At 35.3% G+C, this 23,602-nt stretch overlaps 1 protein-coding gene across 1 annotated transcript in view; it reads left to right on the forward strand.

Annotated features, from left to right (window-relative positions):
* LOC129219433 (sodium/calcium exchanger 3-like) overlaps positions 1-23,602 on the forward strand; it is a 143,936-nt gene that overhangs the window by 69,394 nt on the left and 50,940 nt on the right. The window contains 2 exon segments of the mRNA XM_054853830.1: positions 8,489-8,580; positions 19,222-19,367. Coding sequence (XP_054709805.1) covers positions 8,489-8,580; positions 19,222-19,367 — 238 coding nt within the window.

A 23,602-nucleotide genomic window follows, 5' to 3' on the forward strand; every position in this document is an offset into this window, starting at 1 on the left:
ATTAGAGATCGACATACCGCCTTTATAAAAAATATTCAACTTGGTGGGCCGCTTCATTTGATGTCAAAAATCGAAAGTCTGAAGTATCTAATGAAGAACCCTCAGCTGGTCTCAGCTGTATTAGATATATGGTAATGCCCCCTTCTACTATTGGTGCATAAAAAAATCGACTGTCATTGCAAAAGTCCAGCGTAGTGGGACACATCTTCTAATTTAATTTAGCCTAACTTTAGTCTACTCGAATATTACACAAATTAAATGTTTCTACAAAAAGAAGTGAAATCCCACCAAAAACATTTTGTAAAAAACTAGCCAAGTCTCGATGGAGCTGTTTGTTTATCTCTAAAAAGTAATGAAATCCAGACAAAGTTATGACAAGTCGAAGGTTCCTTACTGAGATTTCTTTATTGTCATAGTTAATGTTGTGTGACTTGGCCGTTAAAGGGTACACAAGGGTACAAAACCAGGTGCTCCATGACACGATTACACCAATCTGTCGCCAGAACCGCTACCCATTGACGATGGAAAATTGCCACTTGGAAAACGTGTAAACAAAACTGACCTGTACCCACTAACGTATAAAGAATGTTTAACGGCCAAGTCACACTACATTAACTATGACATTAAAGAAATCGCAGTAAGGAACCTTCGACTTGTCATAACTTTGTCTAGATTTCATTACTTTTTAGAGATAAACAAACAGCTCCATCGAGACTTGGCTAGTTTTTTACAGAATGTTTTTGGTGGGATAATTATTTCGGATAGAAAGAGCCATTTAATTCTATTTCCGGGTCCTAAAGTTAAATTTCGAACGGTTCGGTTCTTTTTTTGGCGTTTGAAATCCTCCCTACGTTCCTTCTCGGGGGCCCAAATACCTCCCTGCCAAATTTGGTCGAGATTCAACTTAAACTGTGGATTTGTATAAGTAACATCCACACACACATATTCTTTGTTTTATGTATATAGATTATTATACTTCTATAAAAAAAAATCCATTGTTTGAAAGTGCATTTTTGTTTCACTTGGCCAGTAATTGGAAAAATAATAAACGTTCGCCTACAAAAGCTCTTTCTAGTTGCCATAGCGTCTTTTTGCATTTACTGGTAAAATAATAATTTCGTTAACCGGTAAAATAATAAATTAGTTTTAATTAAACGCATTAATGTTTCACATTTGTGTGTCAAGTAAGTACTTTGCGATCTAAGTTTCTTGAATCTGGATTAACCATGTTGCGATTGAAGCACAATCAACAAGAGCGTTTATTTATTTTTTTTTTTCTTATTAAAAAATTACTATCTAACGACTAAACTTACTAACGAATATATAAACATTTACTTCTTCCTACAGTGCTCAGTAAAACTTAATACGACATTAACTATAACTAATTAACTTATCTAACATTAACATTAACTTAATTAACTTAACACATTAACTTAAGTTAATTAACATTAACTTAACTAACCATGTTAGCTACCAGTTTGTTTGGCACTCTTGGCTTCCTTAAGAGGTTTTCCATCTCCAGCTCAGTCAGTCCTATGCCGGGCTGATGAGTGCTAATAAGCACGAAACTGCAGTCCTCGGCTGGAATTGACTGAGCTGGCGGTGCATTTCATGTATTTCTGCCTTAGCCCTGGCTATAGGGCGGTAACTTACTGAATTAACTTACTCTATTTAAAAATGTTTTTATAAGAATGCTTCTATTCAGTTACATGTCAAAAGAGATTATAGAAAATAGTTTTCATCTCACTTCATGTCGTTTAATGTTGCATTTAAATCTATGCGATCATAACCACTGCTCATTTTTTTTTTTTTTTTAAATTCTTAAAACTTCTAAAACAGAGCATCTTATCATAGAAATGACTCAAAATCGTGACTTCCCATTTATTGTGGCATATAGTTACGTGAAGATTGTTTAAAAGCATCGCTTCAATTCAAAACACTGCAGGAAATATAATTTAGTTTTTTCCGCATTACCATGTCACTAACTACTTCCTAACTGGAAAGCGTTACTTAGTCACATTTCAGTGCATTGTTTTATGCTATAAGGAGGATAACCGAGCGTGTGATGTGATTAAAAACGCACGAAATATTGCACGCAGTTTCCCTCAAGTGTCGTTTTTAGCCTTATATGGTTTTAAAAAAAAAAATTAATTTGAATTTTGACATCTTGAACTCAAATTATGTTTTTCGCAATCACGAGTGTGTGTGTGTATGTAGGCTTGAGTGTGGGAGTATGTGTGTTTGAGTGTATGGGGTATGTGTATGTGTGTGTAGGCCTGTGTGTTTGTGTCTGTGTGCTGGCATAAGTGTGTGGGTAGTTGTGTATATGAATGTGTGTGTGGGGGGGGGGTATGTGTATGTAGGCATATGTGTGTCTGTGTGCAGGCATGAATGTGTGGTTAGTTGGTGTATGTGTTTGTGTATGTGTGTGTAGGCCTGTGTGTTTGTGTCTGTGTGTTTGAGTGTATGGGGTATGTGTATGTGTGTGTAGGCATGTGTGTTTGTATCTGTGTGCTGGCATAAGTGTGTGGGTAGTTGTGTATATGAATGTGTGTGTGCGGGGGGTATGTGTATGTAGGCATATGTGTGTCTGTGTGCAGGCATGAATGTGTGGTTAGTTGTGTGTATGTGTTTGTGTATGTGTGTGTAGGCATGTGTGTTTGTGTCTGTGGGCTGGCATAAGTGTGTGGGTAGTTGTGTATATGAATGTGCGTGTGGGGGGGGGGTACGTGTATGTAGGCATATGTGTGTCTGTGTGCAGGCATGAATGTTAGGTTAGTTGTGTGTATGTGTTTGTGTGTGTGTGTAGTTGTGTATGTATGCGCGTGTGTGTAGGACATTTATGCAACCTGGAGACGGCTGCCGCTCAGGAGCAGATCGTGAGGAGCCGGTCGACAGTGATGCTGCGGAGGGTGGCGGTGGGAAAATAAAATCAAAGGACATCAAAACAGTCAAGTGAGAACAATAAGCAATCGTGATTGCTCAAAAAAAAAAACAACACTCCAATATAACCATATTTCGCATACAATAAAATCACACATTTGCTAAGATTTACTGCACAGCATATTATTACGTATACTCAGATACACCTAAGCAGATATAATTACATCTTATACTTTCGTCAGCTTCTGAAACTCAAAGTTGGTGCGAAATTGTCGACGAACTTTTTTTTAAAACTATTTTTACAACAAAAAGATCAAAGAAGTTAATATGCTCTAAATCAGTGTTATATCTGAAGCATTCGTGAGCAGTGTGGATAATTCTAAAGACAAGTACGCTGCATTTAATGTTATGCGAGATATCGACCATTGAAATCGTCTTACCCTAGTGAATCTTGCAACTTTTCTAAAAAAATAACGTTTATTCATTCTTCACATGCATTGGTAATAGTAACTTCTCTCTTTTAAATTTCAAAAGGAAACAATCAGAAAATGCTTTGTTTGCGCACGTTATCGTTTACTGGGCGAATATACCTTTTTGAGCAATCACGATTGCTTATTGCTTTCATTTGACTGTTTTTGACGTTCCTTTGATTTTTCCCACCAGCACCCTCCGCAGCATCACCGTCGACCGGCTCCTCACGATGCTGCACCTCTAGCGAAAACCGTCTCCAGGTTTCGTCAATATCCTACACTTACACGCATACATACACGCACCTACACACAGATACATATATACACCTACACAAGCATACGTACACCTACACACAAACACATACACACACACCTACACACAACTACCCGCACACTCATGCCTGCACACAGACACAAACACATATGCCTACACACACATACCCCCCACAAACAACTACACACAACTACCCGCACACTCATGCCTGCACACAGACACAAACACGCATGCCTACACACACACCCCACACACAACTACCCACACACTCATGCCTGCACACAGACACAAACACACATGCCTACACACACACACACTCACATACACACAACTACCCACACACTCATGCCTGCACACAGACACAAACACACATGCCTACACACACACACAAACCCCCCACACACAAACACACACGCTTACATGTACACACACACTCGTGATTGCGAAAAACATAATTTGAATTTCAGATGACAAAATTAAAATTAACTTTTTTGTCATTATTCTACTTTTATTTAGTGTTTTTTCTTTATTGGCTCATTTTTATACAAATTTCTCAAAACATAACGATCGCAAAAGAACAAAAAATAAAGAATATAATGCTCAATTCATTTGTAACATTTTTACGCCTGCAGTTGCACTTTATTCCCGGAGTTTTAGAGTTTTTTTTCTTATTTTAACCCCCCTTCTTCAAAAAAAAAAAAAGTCTGTGACAGAACCATGAAAATAATCCAATTTTTCAACTCGAAATTCCATAAATCAATTAACATTAGTTTACTCTTATGTGCCTAATGCTAGTTTTTATTGACTTTGAAAAATGAAAATGTGTGTCTACCCACTACTACTATCAATACTTATTTCTATCCATTCCTTGAAACTCCTTCTACCTCCCCAGTTGATGTAAACAGGCAGAGTCTCATTCCTACAGCTCATACTGTCCACCTCTGGCAAGTTGAGCTCCGCTGCCCGACCGCTCAAACGATTCCATTAGCTGAAATAGGGGTGAGGAAAATGGCATAAGAACTTGCAGATTTAGTTGGCAGTTTTATTGCCCATTTGGCGAACAATGTTACTAGTCAGGTAAGAAGTAGCAAGCGTTACATTATTTTCTCGCCAATAAAAGGGCTGCAATGGTAGCCCAACTCTCCCTTGAAAGAAATGGACTTCCTTAAGGCCACATAGCTCAACTTCTCAGAGGTGGACAGTAGTTAAGGTAAGATTATAAAATAGAAATTGATTTTTTAAACAAATGGTCTATCACACTGATCTGATGACATGTGTTATTGGTAGCAAGAGGTCGTCAGAGGTAATGATTTATTCCTTGATGATATTTCTTTTAGGGCTTCCGTTGAACTACTGCGTCTCGTTCGACTTCTTTGATAATACAGTAAAACCTCGCTACAACGATATTTTGGGGACCAAAGAAATGTATTGTTGTAGAGGATATATTGTTATATTGAGGGCCTACATATATTGGAAATACAATAGGGTTTTTTTTTTTTTTTAGTTTTAATATTCTAGTATACTACCCAGGTATAAATGTATTTAGGTGATTTTCCAAAATCCTAACAATATTATGTCCCAGAAGAATAACTCAAGAATTGTTTGGCTTAGAATTTTTTTTTTTTTGCTTTTTTTTTTTTAATAGTTAGAGATAAGTTTTCCGATGTTATTCCATTCGCATATTAAAACAATAAGTCATTTATTTCGTCGTATTTTTTTTTTTTTTTTAATAACCAGAAAGTCACTCTTTTGGCGTGTCCCCATTCGTTTCTCAAATATACTTAAATTATTTTACAATGTTATAATTTAATTTGTGGTACTAAATTAAGCATAATTATAAAGTTGAGAAATAACATCCTTGAACTAAATTTATCTATTTAAATAATCAAAGTCTTAGGAATAAGTTCAATTATTATAGATTTAAAAAAGGAATTTTTAATTTGTTGTACTACAACCCTGTTAATTATCATCATTTTTAATAATTCTTACCGTGGTGAAAAGGAATAAGTTTACAATAAGCAGTATGTCTTCTATAGTCAGAGAAAACGGGAAAAAGGGCAAAAGTTGATAAAATAGAATATTTTTTATTATTTGAAAGCCAAATTCTCGCAATATAGGGAATTGAAAATTAAAAAAAAATCGTTTTAAAGGGGTTTATTGCTGAAGAGAATATTGCAATATTGAAAGGAGGATAACATTAACTCCTATGCGAGCTCACCGGGACCACGAAATATTATCGTAGTAGAGGGATTATCGTTGTATCGGATAGCGTTGTAGCGAGGTTTTACTGTACTAATGTGCTAAACATGCGACTTAATTTATTTCAAATATCATCTTCGTTGCTGGGAGAAAATTTTTGGATATTGTATACGTTTTTCAATGGTATGATAATAGCGGAAGGATCCATGCTGTACAATTGCATTTCGTGTCTATTTCTTAACACAAGAGTTAAGATAGCCGGAAGAGGAAGGTGATTTTCAACTGATTGTGGCGAATAACAAATAACCATTGTTACATTTAGTCGCGCCATTTAAGGGGAAGGAAACAAGTTGCCTCCTGCTTTGAGTAATCAAAGGATTTTCATATAAGTGGGCGTGCTTTTTACAGTTTCTTAATAAAATTTGCATGGACCATGCACTCTTTACCCCCTATTGAAGAAACTCGAAATAATTGCAATAGATGGTTGGAAGACCGGAAAGAAATGTCGTTATTCTCAAGCATATAAATTTTTAAATCTCTTTATTTTAAACTAGTGATACCCGCACGGCTTTGCCCGTAATAGAAAAATCATAAGGTCTTTTGGTTCGCCTGTATATTTACAAAAAATGTATGGTGAATTTTCTTGCCAGTTGGCTTGTACCCATCTTACGGTTCCACGTTATGATAATTTCGTATCTCGCCAATTGACTTGTGCCCATGTTACGGTTCCACGTTATGATAATTTCGTAACTTACTCGTCCATCTTATGATATTTTTTTTCTTAAAATTGGAATAGAAAAAGAACCACATCGAATTTTCGAAAAATCGCTTCGAGGTGCACACCCCCATGCTACATACTAACTTTGTGCCAAATTTCATGAAAATCGGCCGAACGGTCTAGGCGCTATGCGCGTCACAGACATCCAGACATCCTCCGGACAGAGAGACTTTCAGCTTTATTATTAGTAAAGATGAACGATGTAATTACCCACCTTATCAACAGCCTTTTGCCATCAAGTATGTGACTTTTTAATAAAGGATCGATAAAAATCAAACATTTCTGGAGCAAAATATCTGGAAATGGCATCTTGGACACAAGCCAAATTTTCCACGTTATTGTCTCATAGAAAGTGTTTTAGCAATTGAGAAAAAACTGAAATCAGGTGGTGCAATTTATGGCGGAAATATTTCCACTATTATCAGCACATAAAGAGGGATCATCAAACGTAATAAGGAGAGAGAGACCACACTGCTGGAGGCAAACTCTTAAAAAATGAATGAGCTGCGATGGGTTGTTTCACCCTCCATACACACCTGACATTGCGCCATCTGATTTAAGTTTATTCCGATCTATATATGACAAAAAAAAAAACATGAAAGTTTGTCTGATATCCAAAATGACATAGCTAGATGTTTTTCTCCAAAACGGATTCATTTTTATCAATCCGGGATTGAAAAAGCGTGAAAAGATGGCTGATATGAGGGTAATTAAATCCTTGATTAAAAATAAAATGTTTTGAAAGTTAATTGGTTTGATAAAAAAAACATTACTTTCCGATCCCTTGAAACCATATATATATATATATATATATATAGATATAGATAAATAAATAGATATTTATGAATACTTGTCAGTGACTGAGCTAAGCTTTTTGATTGGCGGTGATTTTTGATCTGGGTGAATTTCGTAGAGCAACTGAAGAACGTGTTTAAACAATTTGAAGTACTCATTATGCTCTGTTTTGCTAATCCGTGTTGTTTCGTCCTATCTATGACACATAATGTGAAATACAGTAGGCGCCGCTTAATGTGATCATGGTTAATGTTATCATTTGCTTAATGTTATCAGAATCCCGGAACACTTGTATGTTAACACACGTTAAAAAAGTCGGATATTGTAATCAACGTCTTCGTTTATTGTTATCACTTTTTCATAAACTTTCAATTTTTTCCCCGTTTTTGTTCCTCAATTAACAGAAATACATAGGCAAACCCTGACGAGACTCACTTTCTGTGTAGCATTTTGTGGTTTTCAATAGCAGTTCAAAATTTTTCTAGGAATGAAGCTACAGAAAGTTCGCCCCCAGTGACCACTGACTCCCCCTAAGAAAACTTTCTTTTGCACCTAAAAAAATTCAGTCGCTGGACATTGCATTGATGTAGGGCCTCCATTGTTGCCATTACTTTGTAAACTATTAAAGAGTTGTGTCGAGATTGAAAACAAAGCGAAGCTAAATGGCAAACCATGCTGTCAAAGATAGAAAAGCTGAATGTGCTTTGAAGCTGGTTTACGAATGTCAGGGAAAACAGTCCTATTACTATATGATTAAAAATTGCATAATTTAACTTTAACTTTTTATAATTCAGATACATATTTCCATTCTGTTTATTTAATAATTTATAATTTAAAACTGCGTTCAGTTGAGTCATTGTGATTTTAATTTGAGGTTGCCAAAATAAATGCACCTTAATTGAAAAAAAAAAAAAACCATTATTTTGTGTCTCCTGGGTTCTTTTCGGTTATTGTTATCAGTCGGTTATTGTTATCAAATTATATTTGTCCCAAAGTGATCACATTAAGCGGCAGCTACTGTAACTTAAAAATGTGTTTTGATAAATCAGTATGAAGACTTGGATTTCTAATCACGTATTTTAACTGCAGGAAGGATATTCCTTTGCATATCATGGACACTGAAAGTTATGAAGCCGATGCCATCTTCTTCATCGAGCTCGGAGATCCTAAACTAGAAGAAGGTATTGTGCAACTCGAAACACATTTCTCACGCAGTTTTATAAAATAGCTTTATCCTTTCAGTATTTCTATGTATGCTCTTTTCCCTGTATTCTTATGATCAATCACCTCTGATATCCTTACATCTTTCGTCTAATTTCTCTCTTTATTTCCATGCTTCTCTGGAAGATGTCGGTGTAGCAGAGAATCAAGGTAACCAGAGCCATATTTTCTCTTGTCACTTTGCACTTTTCAAGAAATTACATTTTATGGCTCTACTAATTTCTTAGATTTAGTGAAATGTGTTCAAATATTAATAATTTGCTGTTGATAGAGTCGTCTTTTTTTTATTAGCATGCTTTATGTAGAAAGTGTGAAGCATCCTTACGCTTAATTTATGTGGAACTGTTTGGACAATGTAATGCTTTATTTGTTGTGCTTAAAATGCTCTAATGATTAAACTTTTTTCGCTTGAGATTCGTTTTCTTCATAGAAGCGATTCTATTCTAAAACATGTAGACATAGACTTTTTCTAAAATTGCCGAGTACGAGCTCACTGAAAAACTGTTGCATAATATGTACACGCATATGCAAAAGGTTTCAGCATTATAAAGATGTGATACTTAAACTTCAGGGTGGTCATTCCAAGCTCGTCAACTTGCGAGATCAAGATTTTCGCTCACGTGATCGGTTGTGATGTAGAAATATCGCAAAGTAGTATTCTAATCTACTCAAACATAGCTTGCGTCTAGGTTCGAGTAGATTAGAATACTACTTTGCAACATTTCTACGTCACAACCAATCACGTGAGCGAAAATCTCGATCTCGCAAGCTGACGAGCTTGGAATGACCGCCCAGCACACTTGTTGCTTTTTGCTGATATGTAAGTCATTTTGTCAATACATGTCGATGATCATCAAAGTATCTCCATAAGGAAAGTACAAGATATAGAGAGTAATAATTTCAAACTGTTGAATCGTTACTTGTTTCCAATGAGGTAATTCTAGCTTCTAAGTTGTACTTCGGTATCTGTATTCTAGTTTAGTTCGTTTGCTTTAGATTCTTACAACGGATTATACTTGAACAGACTTCCCACCCCAGGGCTTCCTGCGTCTACCAGGGGTGCCCATCCCCCCAAGTTCAATATCGCAAATTCCCCCCCCCCCAATTTTCCTCGACTCCCCCCCCTTTTTGTTTTTAGCTCTTTTTTTATTTTATTTATTTATTTTTTAATAATTTTTGTTATTTTTTTATTTTTAATATATTTTTTATTTATTTATTCTTTTAAATAGTTTTTATTTATTTATGTATTTAATTATTTTTAATTATTATTTTATTAGAAAATTCCTGTGCTACGCCAATGACACACACATCACACACAAACTAAATAAATGAAATAAAAAAATAAACGAAATAAAATAAAATAAATATTAATTTAAATTAAATATAAATCAATAAATACATAAATAAAAAGCAATTTTAAAAATCCCCCCCAAAAATTTTGACGGCGCAACTTGCGCGATAATCCCCCCTTGTGAGCACCTACCACTGATATTTTACTACTTGGATCTCTCATTGATTTTGATCCAGACTAGAAGCACCACGAAAGCACCATCTGCAAAGACCATGAAATGTCTTCTATTATTCTTCTTCTATGTTCTTCTATATTGTGTGAATTTTTCAAAATGCATAACTATAAGTGTCAAGAAAGTAGGAAAAAATTCTGCCATCTGCGAGCTACTCTGGCGTGCGCGATCCTTGTATAAAAATAAATACTTAAACCCTTCTAGTTTTATGTAAAATATCTTGCGTATTTGAATTAAATTCCTTTTTTTTTCTACGGGGGAGCGGGATTTTCCTTTTGTGTTTGCAATGCAAATTTCAATTTCAAACTTTTTTTTTCTAGGTGGAGCGGAATGCTCATTTTATATAAATGCGTTTCGGTGTTTGAGTTAAATTCTTTTTTGTACTGGGGATGGGATTTTTCTTTTGTTTTAGGTACAATGTATTTTTTTTAATTGCATTTTTTTTCCTCAGACGAAAGGAGAGAGAGAGCGAGGGTTTTGTTAAACTTACCCTTAATGTAATTTAATGCTTTTTATTTATTTGGAGAAAGTTTTTAAATTGCAAAGGAGTCTATACTGTTTTTTTAATTGTGTTTGCAAGGGGGGGGGGATTTTCATTTATTCAAGGGAAATCCTTTAAACGCTTGGCACGTTTATCGCCGTGTGAGTGCAACTAGTTAATCAATACATTAAATAATAATAATAAAAAAAAAATTAGTAACCCTGCGAGACATATAATTCTTCCAGTGCCCATGGCAGAATGCGATATTATAAGTTCAAAATTGGTATATATATATATATATATATATATATATATATATATATATATATATATATATATATATATATATATATATATTCGTTTTAGAAAAAGGGAAAAAGGAGGCTTAATGGGCCGGCAAAAATCCCGAATTCTTGATATTGAGATTGAAAGTTCAACTTAAGCACGACTGTCAATGCTGTGAAAGTTTTTTTTTTTTTTTTTTTGAAATGTTTTCTAACATTTTATTAAGCTCGCATTGGTGACGGTTTCAAAATTCTCAAGAGTATTTTAGACTTGTTCCTTTTCAAAATGTAATTATTTTTTGTATCAAATGAATTTTATCTATTTAAGCTTTTGGTTATTAAATAGAACATCGAAAGTAAATTGCAATCAAAAAAAAAAAAATTGATCATATCAAATTTTGACTGAATAAATTAGGAAAAATATAAGTCTTATTTCTGTGTTCAATGAAAGAGGTAATTTTCTGCTTTATAGTTGAATAGTTTAATCTGTACTTTTTTACAATAACCTATGTAGTGCAACTGTTTGTATTTGCATTTTTGAACACTAGGTGACGCCACTTAAAGTATGTAGAAGAAAACATCTTGGGGGATATTCATTAATTACGTATGGCTGATTTTGGCAATTTTTGACCCCCCTCCCCCCATGTAAGGTTAAGTAAGATTTTTCACCCCCCCCCCTATCTTACGTAAGATTCATTTCGTTTTTAAATTACTGGAATCGTTTTTAATTCACTATTATTAATTTTTTTTAAAAAAATCTTTTGGTGGTAGAAATTGTTTACTAAAAGGAATCTAGACACACAGAATGTTTCTTCGACAAATATTTTTTGTACATGATGCGATACTAATCAAATATAAGACATGCCATACACAGTGCAGTTCTTTTATAAAATTTAATATTATTCATTCTTTGAAAAACAACTAAAAAACAGCTCATCCTAAAACGTTTTTTACCTTCCAGAAGCAACTGAAATATGATCCCTGCCAAACCACTTGACCGCACGATTTCTAAAATAAAATATCGAATTGGAAAATGTTACGTAAGAATGGGTCTGAGACCCCCTCCCCCCAAGCAGTAGCGGATTTTAGGGGGGGCCAGGGGGCCGGTGCCCCCTCAAAGGATGAATTAATTTAACATTTTTTAATTTATTTTTAATTAATTGACTTCTCTATAGCATTTTTTAATAGTTAGTTCCTAAAAGAATCATTTCGATCAGGAAACTATTTGCAATAAATTAAATTTCTTTCTCAGCTTATAAAAAAAATTCAAAATAAAAGAAATCATATGGTATTTTTTTGATAAAATGGAAAGGCATGTGGTATCAATATGTTATCTCAACTGCATCATGATGGCTTTAAAAACAAATCAGCAACTGCTTTGAAACTCACACAGAAATAGTTTCTGAATTCTTCATTAAAACTTAAATGTTATGAAACTATGCTTTTCTTAATTATATAATATTTTGTAGGCATAAAATGAATTAATTTATACAAACTCAAATGAGGTATGTTTTTTTTTTTATTATTTATTTAAAGAACCTTACCCTCGTGTGTTAAAATCATGACAATGTTTCTAATTAAAACCGTTTATTGTATAGCATCTGCATTACGGTGACATTGTGTTGGGTTTAGTGTTTAATTGGCTTGTAATATTAAAGATATTTCGCCTCTGCATTTAAAGTATATTAGTGCAAAATATTTATGTATTTAAAGTAGATTCATTGGCCGAAAGGGATCTTATAAAAAAAATAAAAAAAAAAAAAGTCATAAAAACTTTGTGAAAAAACAGTGTTGGGGGGGATGTATTCAGTTTTCCCGCCCCCCCCCCCCAAAAAAAGATTTTTCTGTGTTCGCCCTCTGCCCCAAGTAAGGGGATGTAGAAATGCTTCCAAACCCCCCTCCCCCTCGGGACCCTTACGTAATTAATGAATGGCCCCCTTAGGGGGGAGGAAGTGTGTTGATTTTTCTACGGATAAATGGAACAAACTATACTATCATTTCCAGAATCCCAGAAGCAGTTTTTAAGGGACACAGGGTCCTGTCCATGTGGAATATAATTAATTTGTAACAATCTGATTGAATAATGTTTTATTTTTTTCTCGATTATACAGTAGTTTTACAGTAATTTTTACGTAACAAAAAAAAAATATATTTATGAGAAAAATTGCTTTTTTTCACCACTATCATATCAGCCATTGAATAAAAGAACGTAAAATGCCATTGGAAGTAATATAGGGGTCGAAGGTTTTCATTTGAAAGTACGTAATACAGCAGGGGTGATTGTGTTCCGGTATTTTACCAGATTTCCGGTATTTTCATCTTGAATTCCGGTATCTTCATCTTCGAAAATACCGGAACTTCTATATTTTCAGAAAAACCCACTTTTGTACGATTAATGAAATGCCAAAAGTCCAAATTGAAGACGTTTTGTTTGGTATAAAGCTTAAGCTACGGTCATGGTTTGTAAACTCTATGGTAATTATCGAAGAACAGCTGGGGTGGGGGAAGAATCCTTGAAAAATTTTAAGTAATGAGAAAAATTAAAAGAATTAAATTCCCACCATGCACATGGACGTATTAAGTCCAATTAAAACTTAGAGTTTTAGCTCCAACAAATAATTATGTATATAAATGATTTATATACATAATATAATGTGCACATACACATAATGTATATATATATGCCCATCAAAACACTTTTTCTTCTTGGGGAAAAAAAAGTTCAGGTATTTTTTCATGGAGTCACAATCACCCCTGGTAATACAGTATTAAACTTGCTTAAAATGTGTAAAAAGTACTGACTGTACGTCAGCATTTGAAGTAAACTAGTACAAAATTTATCTAATAGATTAATTCGTTTTAAGGGAACCTAAAAACCTAAAAGTAACTCTTATGACTGGGGTGTCCATGAAGTAAAGGGAATGGGGGGGGGGGGGGGTTATGGTCTTCACCATTGGCATTTTTCGGGTGGAGGTTTACAGGTTTTTTTTGTCTCATTTCGGGGGTCTCGTGCTTTGGAGGGGAGGGGAGCTCCATAGTATTTGAGGAGTTGCGCTATAGAAGATTTATTATGATTTTTTTTTTTTTTCAATTTTTTTCAACCTGGTATTTTTGGCATAAACTTGAAAGAAAATGGTTCAAAGAAGGAGGAAAAAAAAAACATTGCCAACAGAGACGACGATACTGATTTTAATAATCTCATCAGTTAGAAGAATTTCATCTGTTGAATCTGATCCCTGATCATTCGTTAATCTGTTTTTAATATAAACCTTTTTAATGCAACCACTGAATTAGTTACAGCAATAACGTTTTATCATTTAAACACAAATAAGTAGAGTATAATTCAAAATGGAAAGAAAAATTGAAATTGTGGACTACGAAAAGTGCTTTGTGTGCTTCAATACCCGTGGCTGTTTCCCTCAAATTCGGATGTACAGAAGGTGGTCGAATTATTATAATCAAACTAACGTTTTCGTATATTTATTATATATTATATTAATAATCAGTAGTTTAGACCACCGCAAGTTGCTTAATAATCCTCACGATACAAACTCTCTCAATGAAATGACAAGATTGCAAAATTTGAAAAATAACTAAAAAGTGCAAAATAAAAAATAATTTAAAAAAAAAGAAAAAACAGACTGCGTAAAATCCGAAAAAAAAAAGAAAAAAAAAACAGTTTAGGATGTATTAGGGACTACTAAATAACTACATCATTGAAATATCTTTATAATCGATACACACATTAGACAAATCATAAATTCAAAAGCAGAATAGATGGATCAACAGTCGGGGCCCATTCTATTTGACCAATCAAGGAATCCCGTAATATTTGAATGGGCCCCGACTGTTGATCCTTCTATTCTGCTTTTGAATTTATGATGTGTATCGATTATAAAACTATTTCAATGGTGTAGTTATTCAGTGGTACTTAAAAGAAAAAAAAAAGCCCAAGAGTTTAGAATGTTAAGGTTTTTTTTTGTTTTTTTTTTGGTTTTCACGCAGTCCCCACGCAGCGGGTTTTTTGTTTTTTTATAACTATTTTTTATTAAAGGCTTTTTCATAAGAGTTCTGAATGTAAGTAAAAAAGCCAATTATTTCCATTGATACTTGGATGTGTCTGATATTTGAGCAATCACGATTGCTTATTGCTTTCATTTGACTGTCTTGATGTGCTATCATTTTATTTTCCCACCAGCACCCTCTGCAGCATCACCGTCGACCGGCTCCTCACGATGCTGCTCCTCTAGCGAAAACCGTCTCCAGGTTGCGTCAATATCCTACACTTACACTCATACATACACGCACGTACACACACACATACACACATATACATACACCTACACACACATACACAAACACATACACACATATACATACACCTACTCACATAAACAAACACATACACACACAACTACCCACATACTCATGCCTGCACACAGACACAAACACATGCCTACGCACACATACACATTCCCCCCCACACACACAAACACTCATACACACAACTAACCACACACTCATACCTGCACACAGACACAAACACACATGCCTACACACATACACACATTCCCCCCCCCACACACACAAACACTCATACACACAACTACCCACACACTCATACCTGCACACAGACACAAACACACATGCCTACACACATACACATACCCCCTACACGCAAACACACATACCCCCCACACACTAACACACACGCCTACATGCACACACTCGTGATTGCGAAAAACATAATTTGAATTCAAGATGTCAGAACTCAAATTAATATTTTTTTATTGTTTTTTTTTTCCTTTTTGAGTATTAAAGTGAATGTTTTACTCTTTCACGGGGTGAATAGATGTCCGATTACATTACTACTCAATATTGATTGTTTTATGAATAATTTTGCGAAACGTGTGAATTAAGCTTTGAACATTTTCAAAAGCATTTGGTATAGAAACTTGTTTACCTTGAGCACGAGCAGCGACAAATCTTGTCAAGTCATCTCATGCATCAACAGCACAAGTTTCACAGAAGTTTATTCGCATTATTTAAAAAAGAGCTGGCAATCTACTCTAAAGAAACATAGAAATTTTCAGTTTGCAAAAGAACGTCCGGGGACTATGTCCGAGCCCATGCGGGAGTAATTTTTGAAGTAAATAACGAGCAGTATTGAAACACACCGCCAGCTCAGTCAATTTCAGCCGAAAACTGCAGTTTCGTGCTTATTAGCACTCATCAGCCCGGCATAGGAGTAACTGAGCTGGAGGTGGAAAACCTCTTAAGGAAGCCAAGAGTGCCAAACAAACTGGTAGCTAATACAGAATTAGCACTGACCAGACGAGTGACCGAAGCAATGGTTCGGTTCAACTCGAATATTGAAGGCAAGGCAGGTATATTCAGTAAGTTACCGCCCTACCTCCAGCTCTGTCACTCCTATGCCGGGCTGATGAGTGCTAATAAGCACGAAACTGCAGTCCTCGGCTGAAATTGACTGAGCTGGTGGTGTATTTCATGTATTTATGCCTTAGCCCAAGCTATAGGGCGGTAACTTACTGAATATGAATCACTAGTTTATCTTTTCCTATTTCGGAATTATATTCCTATTTCGGAGGGCTTATCTCCTAAATTTTTAATAAGTGAGTAAGGAAAAAAAACAGCTTTATCTTCCCTACATGAAATACACCACCAGCTCAGTCAATTCCAGGCGAGGACTGCAGTTTCGTGCTTATTAGCACTCATCAGCCCGGCATTGGAGTGACAGAGCTGGAGGTAGGGCGGTAACTTACTGAATATACCTGCCTTGCCTTCAATATTCGAGTTGAACCGAACCATTGCTTCGGTCACTCGTCTGGTCAGTGCTAATTCTGTATTGGTTACCAGTTTGTTTGGCTCTCTTGGCTTCCTTAAGAGGTTTTCCACCTCCAGCTCTGTCACTCCTATGCCGGGCTGATGAGTGCTAATAAGCACGAAACTGCAGTCCTCGGCTGGAATTGACTGAGCTGGCGGTGTGTTTCATGTATTTCTGCCTATAGGGCGGTAACTTACTGAATATAACGAGCAGTATTATTTGGTTTCAATAACCAACCACACTTGTAATTAACTATCAATAGGGTAAATGGAGAGTATGTTTCTATTTACAATATATTTCCTGCTACCACAACTGACCCTATATGTTTGTAAACTAAAATGATTGTCCTGCAACGGCATTTTTGCCATGTCATTCTTTTATCGCGTTTGGGTCCATTTTCACTAAAATTTGCTTCAAGTAGTTCTATTGATTACGAGTTTGCGTAGATTTTTTCTTAAAATGTCAGTTTTAAGCTTTTGGAAAAAAAAATAGGAATACCTGTGTCTTGTTAATGGTATAAAGGATTAGGAAAAAGTTTATTTTTTCGGATAGTGTAAAAAAATAGGAATTTCACTGTTTGTGTGTGTAACTATTCAGTCGACTAACTGGGACCAAAGATAGTCCGGGGACTATGGATAATAATCAAAGAAAATCTTTAAACAAGCAGACTTATCGTTCATTATCATAAAAAAACAACAACATGCAAAATAATTGTTTGAGACGTTATACAATCGAAAAATAATTTTTCACATCATTTCTTAACAAACAATTAGTACACTATGAAGACGTTTTAATGACGCTTTATCATTCATAGATCAAAATAAAACCGAATCTATAGTCTACTTATATTTTTGTTCTTGCTATCCCTACTTGGAGTTATCTATGTGAGTACAGTAAACTCCGGATTATCCGCGGTCTTTGAAGAAATTGATTTTTTGGCAATGATTAACTGAATGTCAGTCAATGTCATTTTAACCCAACAAGAGCAAAATTTTATTCAGACATCCGTATTGCTTTCTTCCCACTCAATTTCAATGACATTCAACCCTTCAAGGTCACCGATACCTGACTAGTTGAAACCTGATTTCTAAATCGAAACTACAAACTGATATACATTTTCACTACTTACTGATTTTTAGACCTGCCCTCCTTGCTGATATTTCGACCTACACTACTTGCGAGCGTAAACGAGTGACCAGAACAGTCTTGCGAAAATTCTTCGCCCCTCCCCTTTGCGTGTTTCGTGCAGCCCAGCTTGATGTTTTTCTGCCTGCACGAGTTGCTCGAGTATGTGTGTAATCCGTTTGTAATAACGAGCGATCTTTTTCTAGCTCTTACGTAATACACTGTCATCGTTTAAGCTATAGCATAAATGTATGCGAGTGTTGATCTTTTAAAGAATAATTTGCATCGTTTTTACCTATTTGGCGAACTATCTGCGAGTTCTCTTATCCACGGCCACCCCATTCCGCGCATAATGGGGAAGTTGCAACCTATTAAATGTTCATATTTTGACTATTGGATATTGTTAATTGACCCCAAAACTAAAAAATTCACCATCGCCGAATTTTAAAACACCGTGATTGATTTTTAATGAATTTTTAAAAATCCACGCGCAAAAGTGCGCTTTTCTGAAACGTCACGAGCTTACGTCACAGGGCACTCATGGGCAGCCTTCCGCCGAAGATCCCTTGTTTTCGCTACGGACATTTTGCGCGCGCTGATATTTTTATTTTTTAGAAATTCAATAATCCTTTTGAACACACTATGGAGGCCGGATTCGTTAAAGCACAATCCAATCATATTCCTCAAGTAACATCAATGATGGTATTCGAATATTTCCGAGAAGATGAGAGGTTTAATGTTCCAGAAACGCGAGGAGTTAAATGCGAGGAGGTAAACCTTTCATTTCGTCTTCGAAGTCAACTGCACGTCCTTCGGCTTCTCCCGCGAAGGAAGAGCGCATGACGTCACTTCCTGTGCCATTTGACGTCACAACGCTTGAACTTTAAAAATTGATTTAAAAAAAACTACTAATCGTATCGCAAAAATGTTTTCACCTATGATGTTCATACATGTTACTCTATCATATAAAAATAAAAATCGAAAACTTCCCTATTGGGAGTATATATATTTTTTTCAAATCCATATAAATTTGATCCGGATAAATGAGGGGCGGATAAGCAAGGTTCTACTGTACACCATATTGTTGACGTATCAATGAAATATGAGAAAAAAAAAGCAGATGTTATCACACAAACACCGATGGTGCTTAATAAGTGAATTATGAAATGAGCCAAATCCGAGGGTTCCGATAGAGAGAACCACAAGTATTAGTGCATGTGAGTCTTCCGTCACTTCAGTGTTTGCTTAATTCTAAAATACTTCTGAGTAACTGACTAATTTGTTAACTTACTGATGATTTGGCTGATATAACTTACTCAGACTAACACACGAAATAATTTCAGACTATTTAAGGGAGAAAAGTGGCCAAGATCTGAATGAAAATCAAGATGAACTCTCCGAAGATGAAAAAATAGCCTTGCTAGGTAAGCCTCGGCTTGGCGAGCATTACAGAGTCCAAGTGAGGATCAAGGAAAGTCGGGAATTTAAGGTAAGTAAGTATTCATTCCCTAAGCCATTTTTTTTTTCATATCATTCATTGACACGTTATTGAGCAATCACGATTGCTTATTGCTTTCATTTGACTGTTTTTGACGTTCCTATCATTTTTCCCACCGCCACCCTCCGCAGCATCACCGTCGACCGGCTCCTCACGATGCTGCACCTCTAGCGAAAACCGTCTCCAGGTTTCGTCAATATCCTACACTTACACGCATACATACACGCACTTACACACATATACATATATACACCTACACACACATACATACACCTACACACATACACAAACACATACACACACACTCACATACACACAACTACCCACACACTCATGCCTGCACACAGACACAAACACACATGCCTACACACACACACAAACCCCCCCACACACAAACACACACGCTTACATATACACACACACTCGTGATTGCGAAAAACATAATTTGAATTTAAGATGACAAAATTCAAATTAACTTTTTTGTCATTATTCTACTTTTATTTAGTGTTTTTTCTTTATTGGCTCTTTTTTATACAAATTTCTCAAAACATAACGATCGCAAAAGAACAAAAATAAAGAATATAATGCTCAATTCATTTGTAACATTTTTACGCCTGCAGTTGCACTTTATTCCCGGAGTTTTAGAGTTTGGTTTTTTGTTGTAATATTATCAAAGGTAAGGATCCATGATGTATTATGGAGTATGGAATTCTGAAAAAAACTTAATGCATTTGAAAAATAATGATTTGACGTGCTACCGCTCGCAACACGTAGAAATCTTTGTCTTTTAAATGCATTTTTCGAAAGTGGATACTTCACATTATGACACATAACGGATCTTAATATTCGAAGTTGAAAGTCAAAGCTTAAAATTCCCGGAATAAAGTGAAAATACAGGGTCCATTATGAAAGTAATGAGCATTTACTGGCAAAACATATTTATTGATCGTAATTTGTGCAAATGTTCAATATTCTTCAAAATACATTCCTCCTGCATCAATACACTTGCGGAGACGTGTTTGCTACGACTGAAAGGCACCCTGAAACTCTTCCAAGGGAATGCCTCTCAGGAACGTTGTAACATGCTGTTGGATGTTTAACAATGTTAACAATGCGGAAACAAAAAGAAGTCACATGAAGCTAAGTAGGGACTGTAAGGTGGTGAGGGATCACCGAGACATCCATAACGGGGTTCGTCGGCGACTTCCTCCTGGCTCTCTTTGAATGCCTTGTGCCACTTCCCAGACTGTGATCTTGAAATGCAATCGTCCTTGAAGGCATCTGGAATGTTGCATTTTTTCCAAACCTCACGCAAAACTTTATGGCGTACCATTGTTCAAGCGAACGCTCCATTGCGTTATGTTACAAAAGTTGAAAACATACTTCAAGCGGAGGCACTTATCTCCGCTCACACTGCTCGAAAGCAACTGACGACTGCATGCATTGAAAGGGCATATCCCGCACCACATTTCCCAGCCGGTTTTACCGTGCTGCCATCTATCGTCGCGTCACAATAACATTATGTTCATTACTTTCATAATGGACCCTGTAGCAGCAAAAAAAGTGTCACTCGTGCAAACGGACTGAGCATTAAATGTGAAAAGTTGCATATGCATGGTTTCTTCGGCCATTTTCTATAAAACTAAGGGTAATAGAAAAGCGGTGTTTTGCGGAGTTTTTACAAGAGAAACTAGCTGTGCAGATTTTGTTCGGTGTTAGTGAAGTACTTTATGTAATACATCCATTAATGTACAATCCAATAATACATCCATTGGCATTTAGGCTAATATTTAGCATTTTTAAAGCAAATACACTGCATCTAAAAACATACGCACATTTGTAAGTTATGGGAATAAAATACTACATTCAGTATAAGTGGCATGTACTAATATGTAATGACATGTTCTTGTCACATCGAACATTTAAGGGGTCACAGTATCTTTCAAGCAATTTTTTTCAATTTAAGTAAATTATATTTTTCGTTGAAACCATAACATTGCTTACTTACTTTGTAATCAATAATTTATTTTAAAAATTTGAAAATATTGCTTACTTTTTTTAAAAATTCAAAACATTTGAGAAAATTTCAATTTTTAAAAATCCCTAAGGCTTTTTTGTTTTTAAACTAATATAATTTTTTTTTTTTTTTTTGCTAAACGATCACAATCATCATCTCTAAAAATCTGTGCATTCATTTGCTTTTGTGTTTATTAGAAAATTTTCTGTGGTCGATTACATAAAAAATCGTAATTTTTTTCAACAAAATTTGGTTTTTAAAGGTATAACATGCTCTAAACATTTGAGTCATTTATAAAATGCTTATCCAATGCACAGTTTTGATAATATATATAATCCTAATTGCAAAAAGTATTACTTTAAAGCTGTATTTTTAATAGAAAAAAATTCGTAGGAATTCTTATGACACGAAAACACAAAAAAACGATCATCGAGAAAAATCAAGTTAAAGTTTTCATTTTGCATAAGAACACATAGCGAGCATGGCCTAAAACCACACATATAACTTTTTCAATATTTGAACCAAAGCAATAAAACTTTTCCCCTGTGCTTGGACTAGTGTTTAGTTTCGAAATAAGCAATAAAAAATTTTTTGATCGTTTGGTCATTTTTGAGGTGCTGTAACCCCTTAAGAGCAAAAGAAAAAAAGTGCATTGTTCTCAAAACGTCACTTTGTTATGATGGATTCTAAACTCTATAACTTCGGCAAGAGAAACTCGTCTAATGTAAAGCACTCATGAATGCACACTTTTTTTTTTTTGTAAAAAAAACAATTCAGGAAGTGTTCTAGTAAGAATCAGAAAAAAGTTCAACAAAAGTGTGCTTCAACACTTGAAAAATATTTGTTTCCACTTTCATTCTGAGGTTAGCGTTAAAACTTCTTCTATTATATCCCAGAAAATCAATGCATAAGAGCCGGTTTATATTTACCAAAAAATCTATCCCATTTCATCAATTCCCCAAAATACGATGAGAAAAGTTCCCATGCAAGGGGAAAATAATAGGACCATTCCGTAGCGGATTTGGGGTGGAGGGGGTAAGGGGGCTCGCGCCCTCCCCCCCCCAAAAAAGGAAAAACTACACAAAGGAAATTGTCTTCTCAACGTAATATGCAAAAATGTTTTACAGTTATTTAAAAGGAACGCAAAAGACGCAAATCTTATTTGACTTTCTGAGACCAGAGCGGCAAAAGAGTCAGTGATCATAGCGGCAATTTAACTTACTGGTTTCGAACTCAAAGGAACGTAATATCGCCATTCGTCTATTAATTCATCTTTGATGGAATCAATAACTGATATTTAAAAAAAATATCTTTTAAGTTAATGTAATGTTATGTAATGTTGTTTGCCTAGAAAAGTAATTTCAATCCAAGAAGCTATTTGCGAAATAACACATTTTTTTTGTGAGCAATCACGATTGCTTATTGTTCTCACTTGACTGTTTTGATGTCCTTTGATTTTATTTTCCCACCGCCATCCTCTGCAGCATCACCGTCGACCGGATCCTCACGATGCTGCTCCTATAGCGAAAGCCGTCTCCAGGTTGCATCCATGTCCTACACACACGCGCATACATACACAACTACACACACACGCACGCACACACACACAAACACATACACACAACTACCCACACATTCATGCCTGCACACAGACACAAACACATATGCCTACATACACATACCCCCCCTCCCCCACACACACATTCATATACACAACCACCCACACACTTATGCCAGCACACAGACACAAACACACATGCCTACACATACACATACCCCCTACACACAAACACACATACCCCCCACACACAAACTCACACGCCTACATACACACACTCGTGATTGCGAAAAACATAATTCGAATTCAAGATGTCAAAATTCAAATTATTTTTTTTTCTGCTTATAAAAAATGCAAAATGAAGTAAATCACATGATAGTTTCTTGGCAAATCATAATATTAATTGAAATGGCATGTAGTGCTTAAAGTACAAACCAGCAAGTGCTTTTAAATAACTTCGCAAAGAAGTAGCTTCTGAATTCTTCAACAAAACCTATATATAATAAAGCTATAATTTTCTAATTTACATAATATTTTGTAGTTAAAATATAAATTCATTTAAAAACTGAAATGAGGGATAGGTTTATTTAATAACCTTGTCCTCGTGTCATAATCATTATGAAAATGTTCCTAATGAAAATCGCTAATTTT

The sequence above is a fragment of the Uloborus diversus genome, chromosome 3 (genome assembly GCF_026930045.1).
Source record: "Uloborus diversus isolate 005 chromosome 3, Udiv.v.3.1, whole genome shotgun sequence".
Taxonomy (NCBI): domain Eukaryota; kingdom Metazoa; phylum Arthropoda; class Arachnida; order Araneae; family Uloboridae; genus Uloborus; species Uloborus diversus.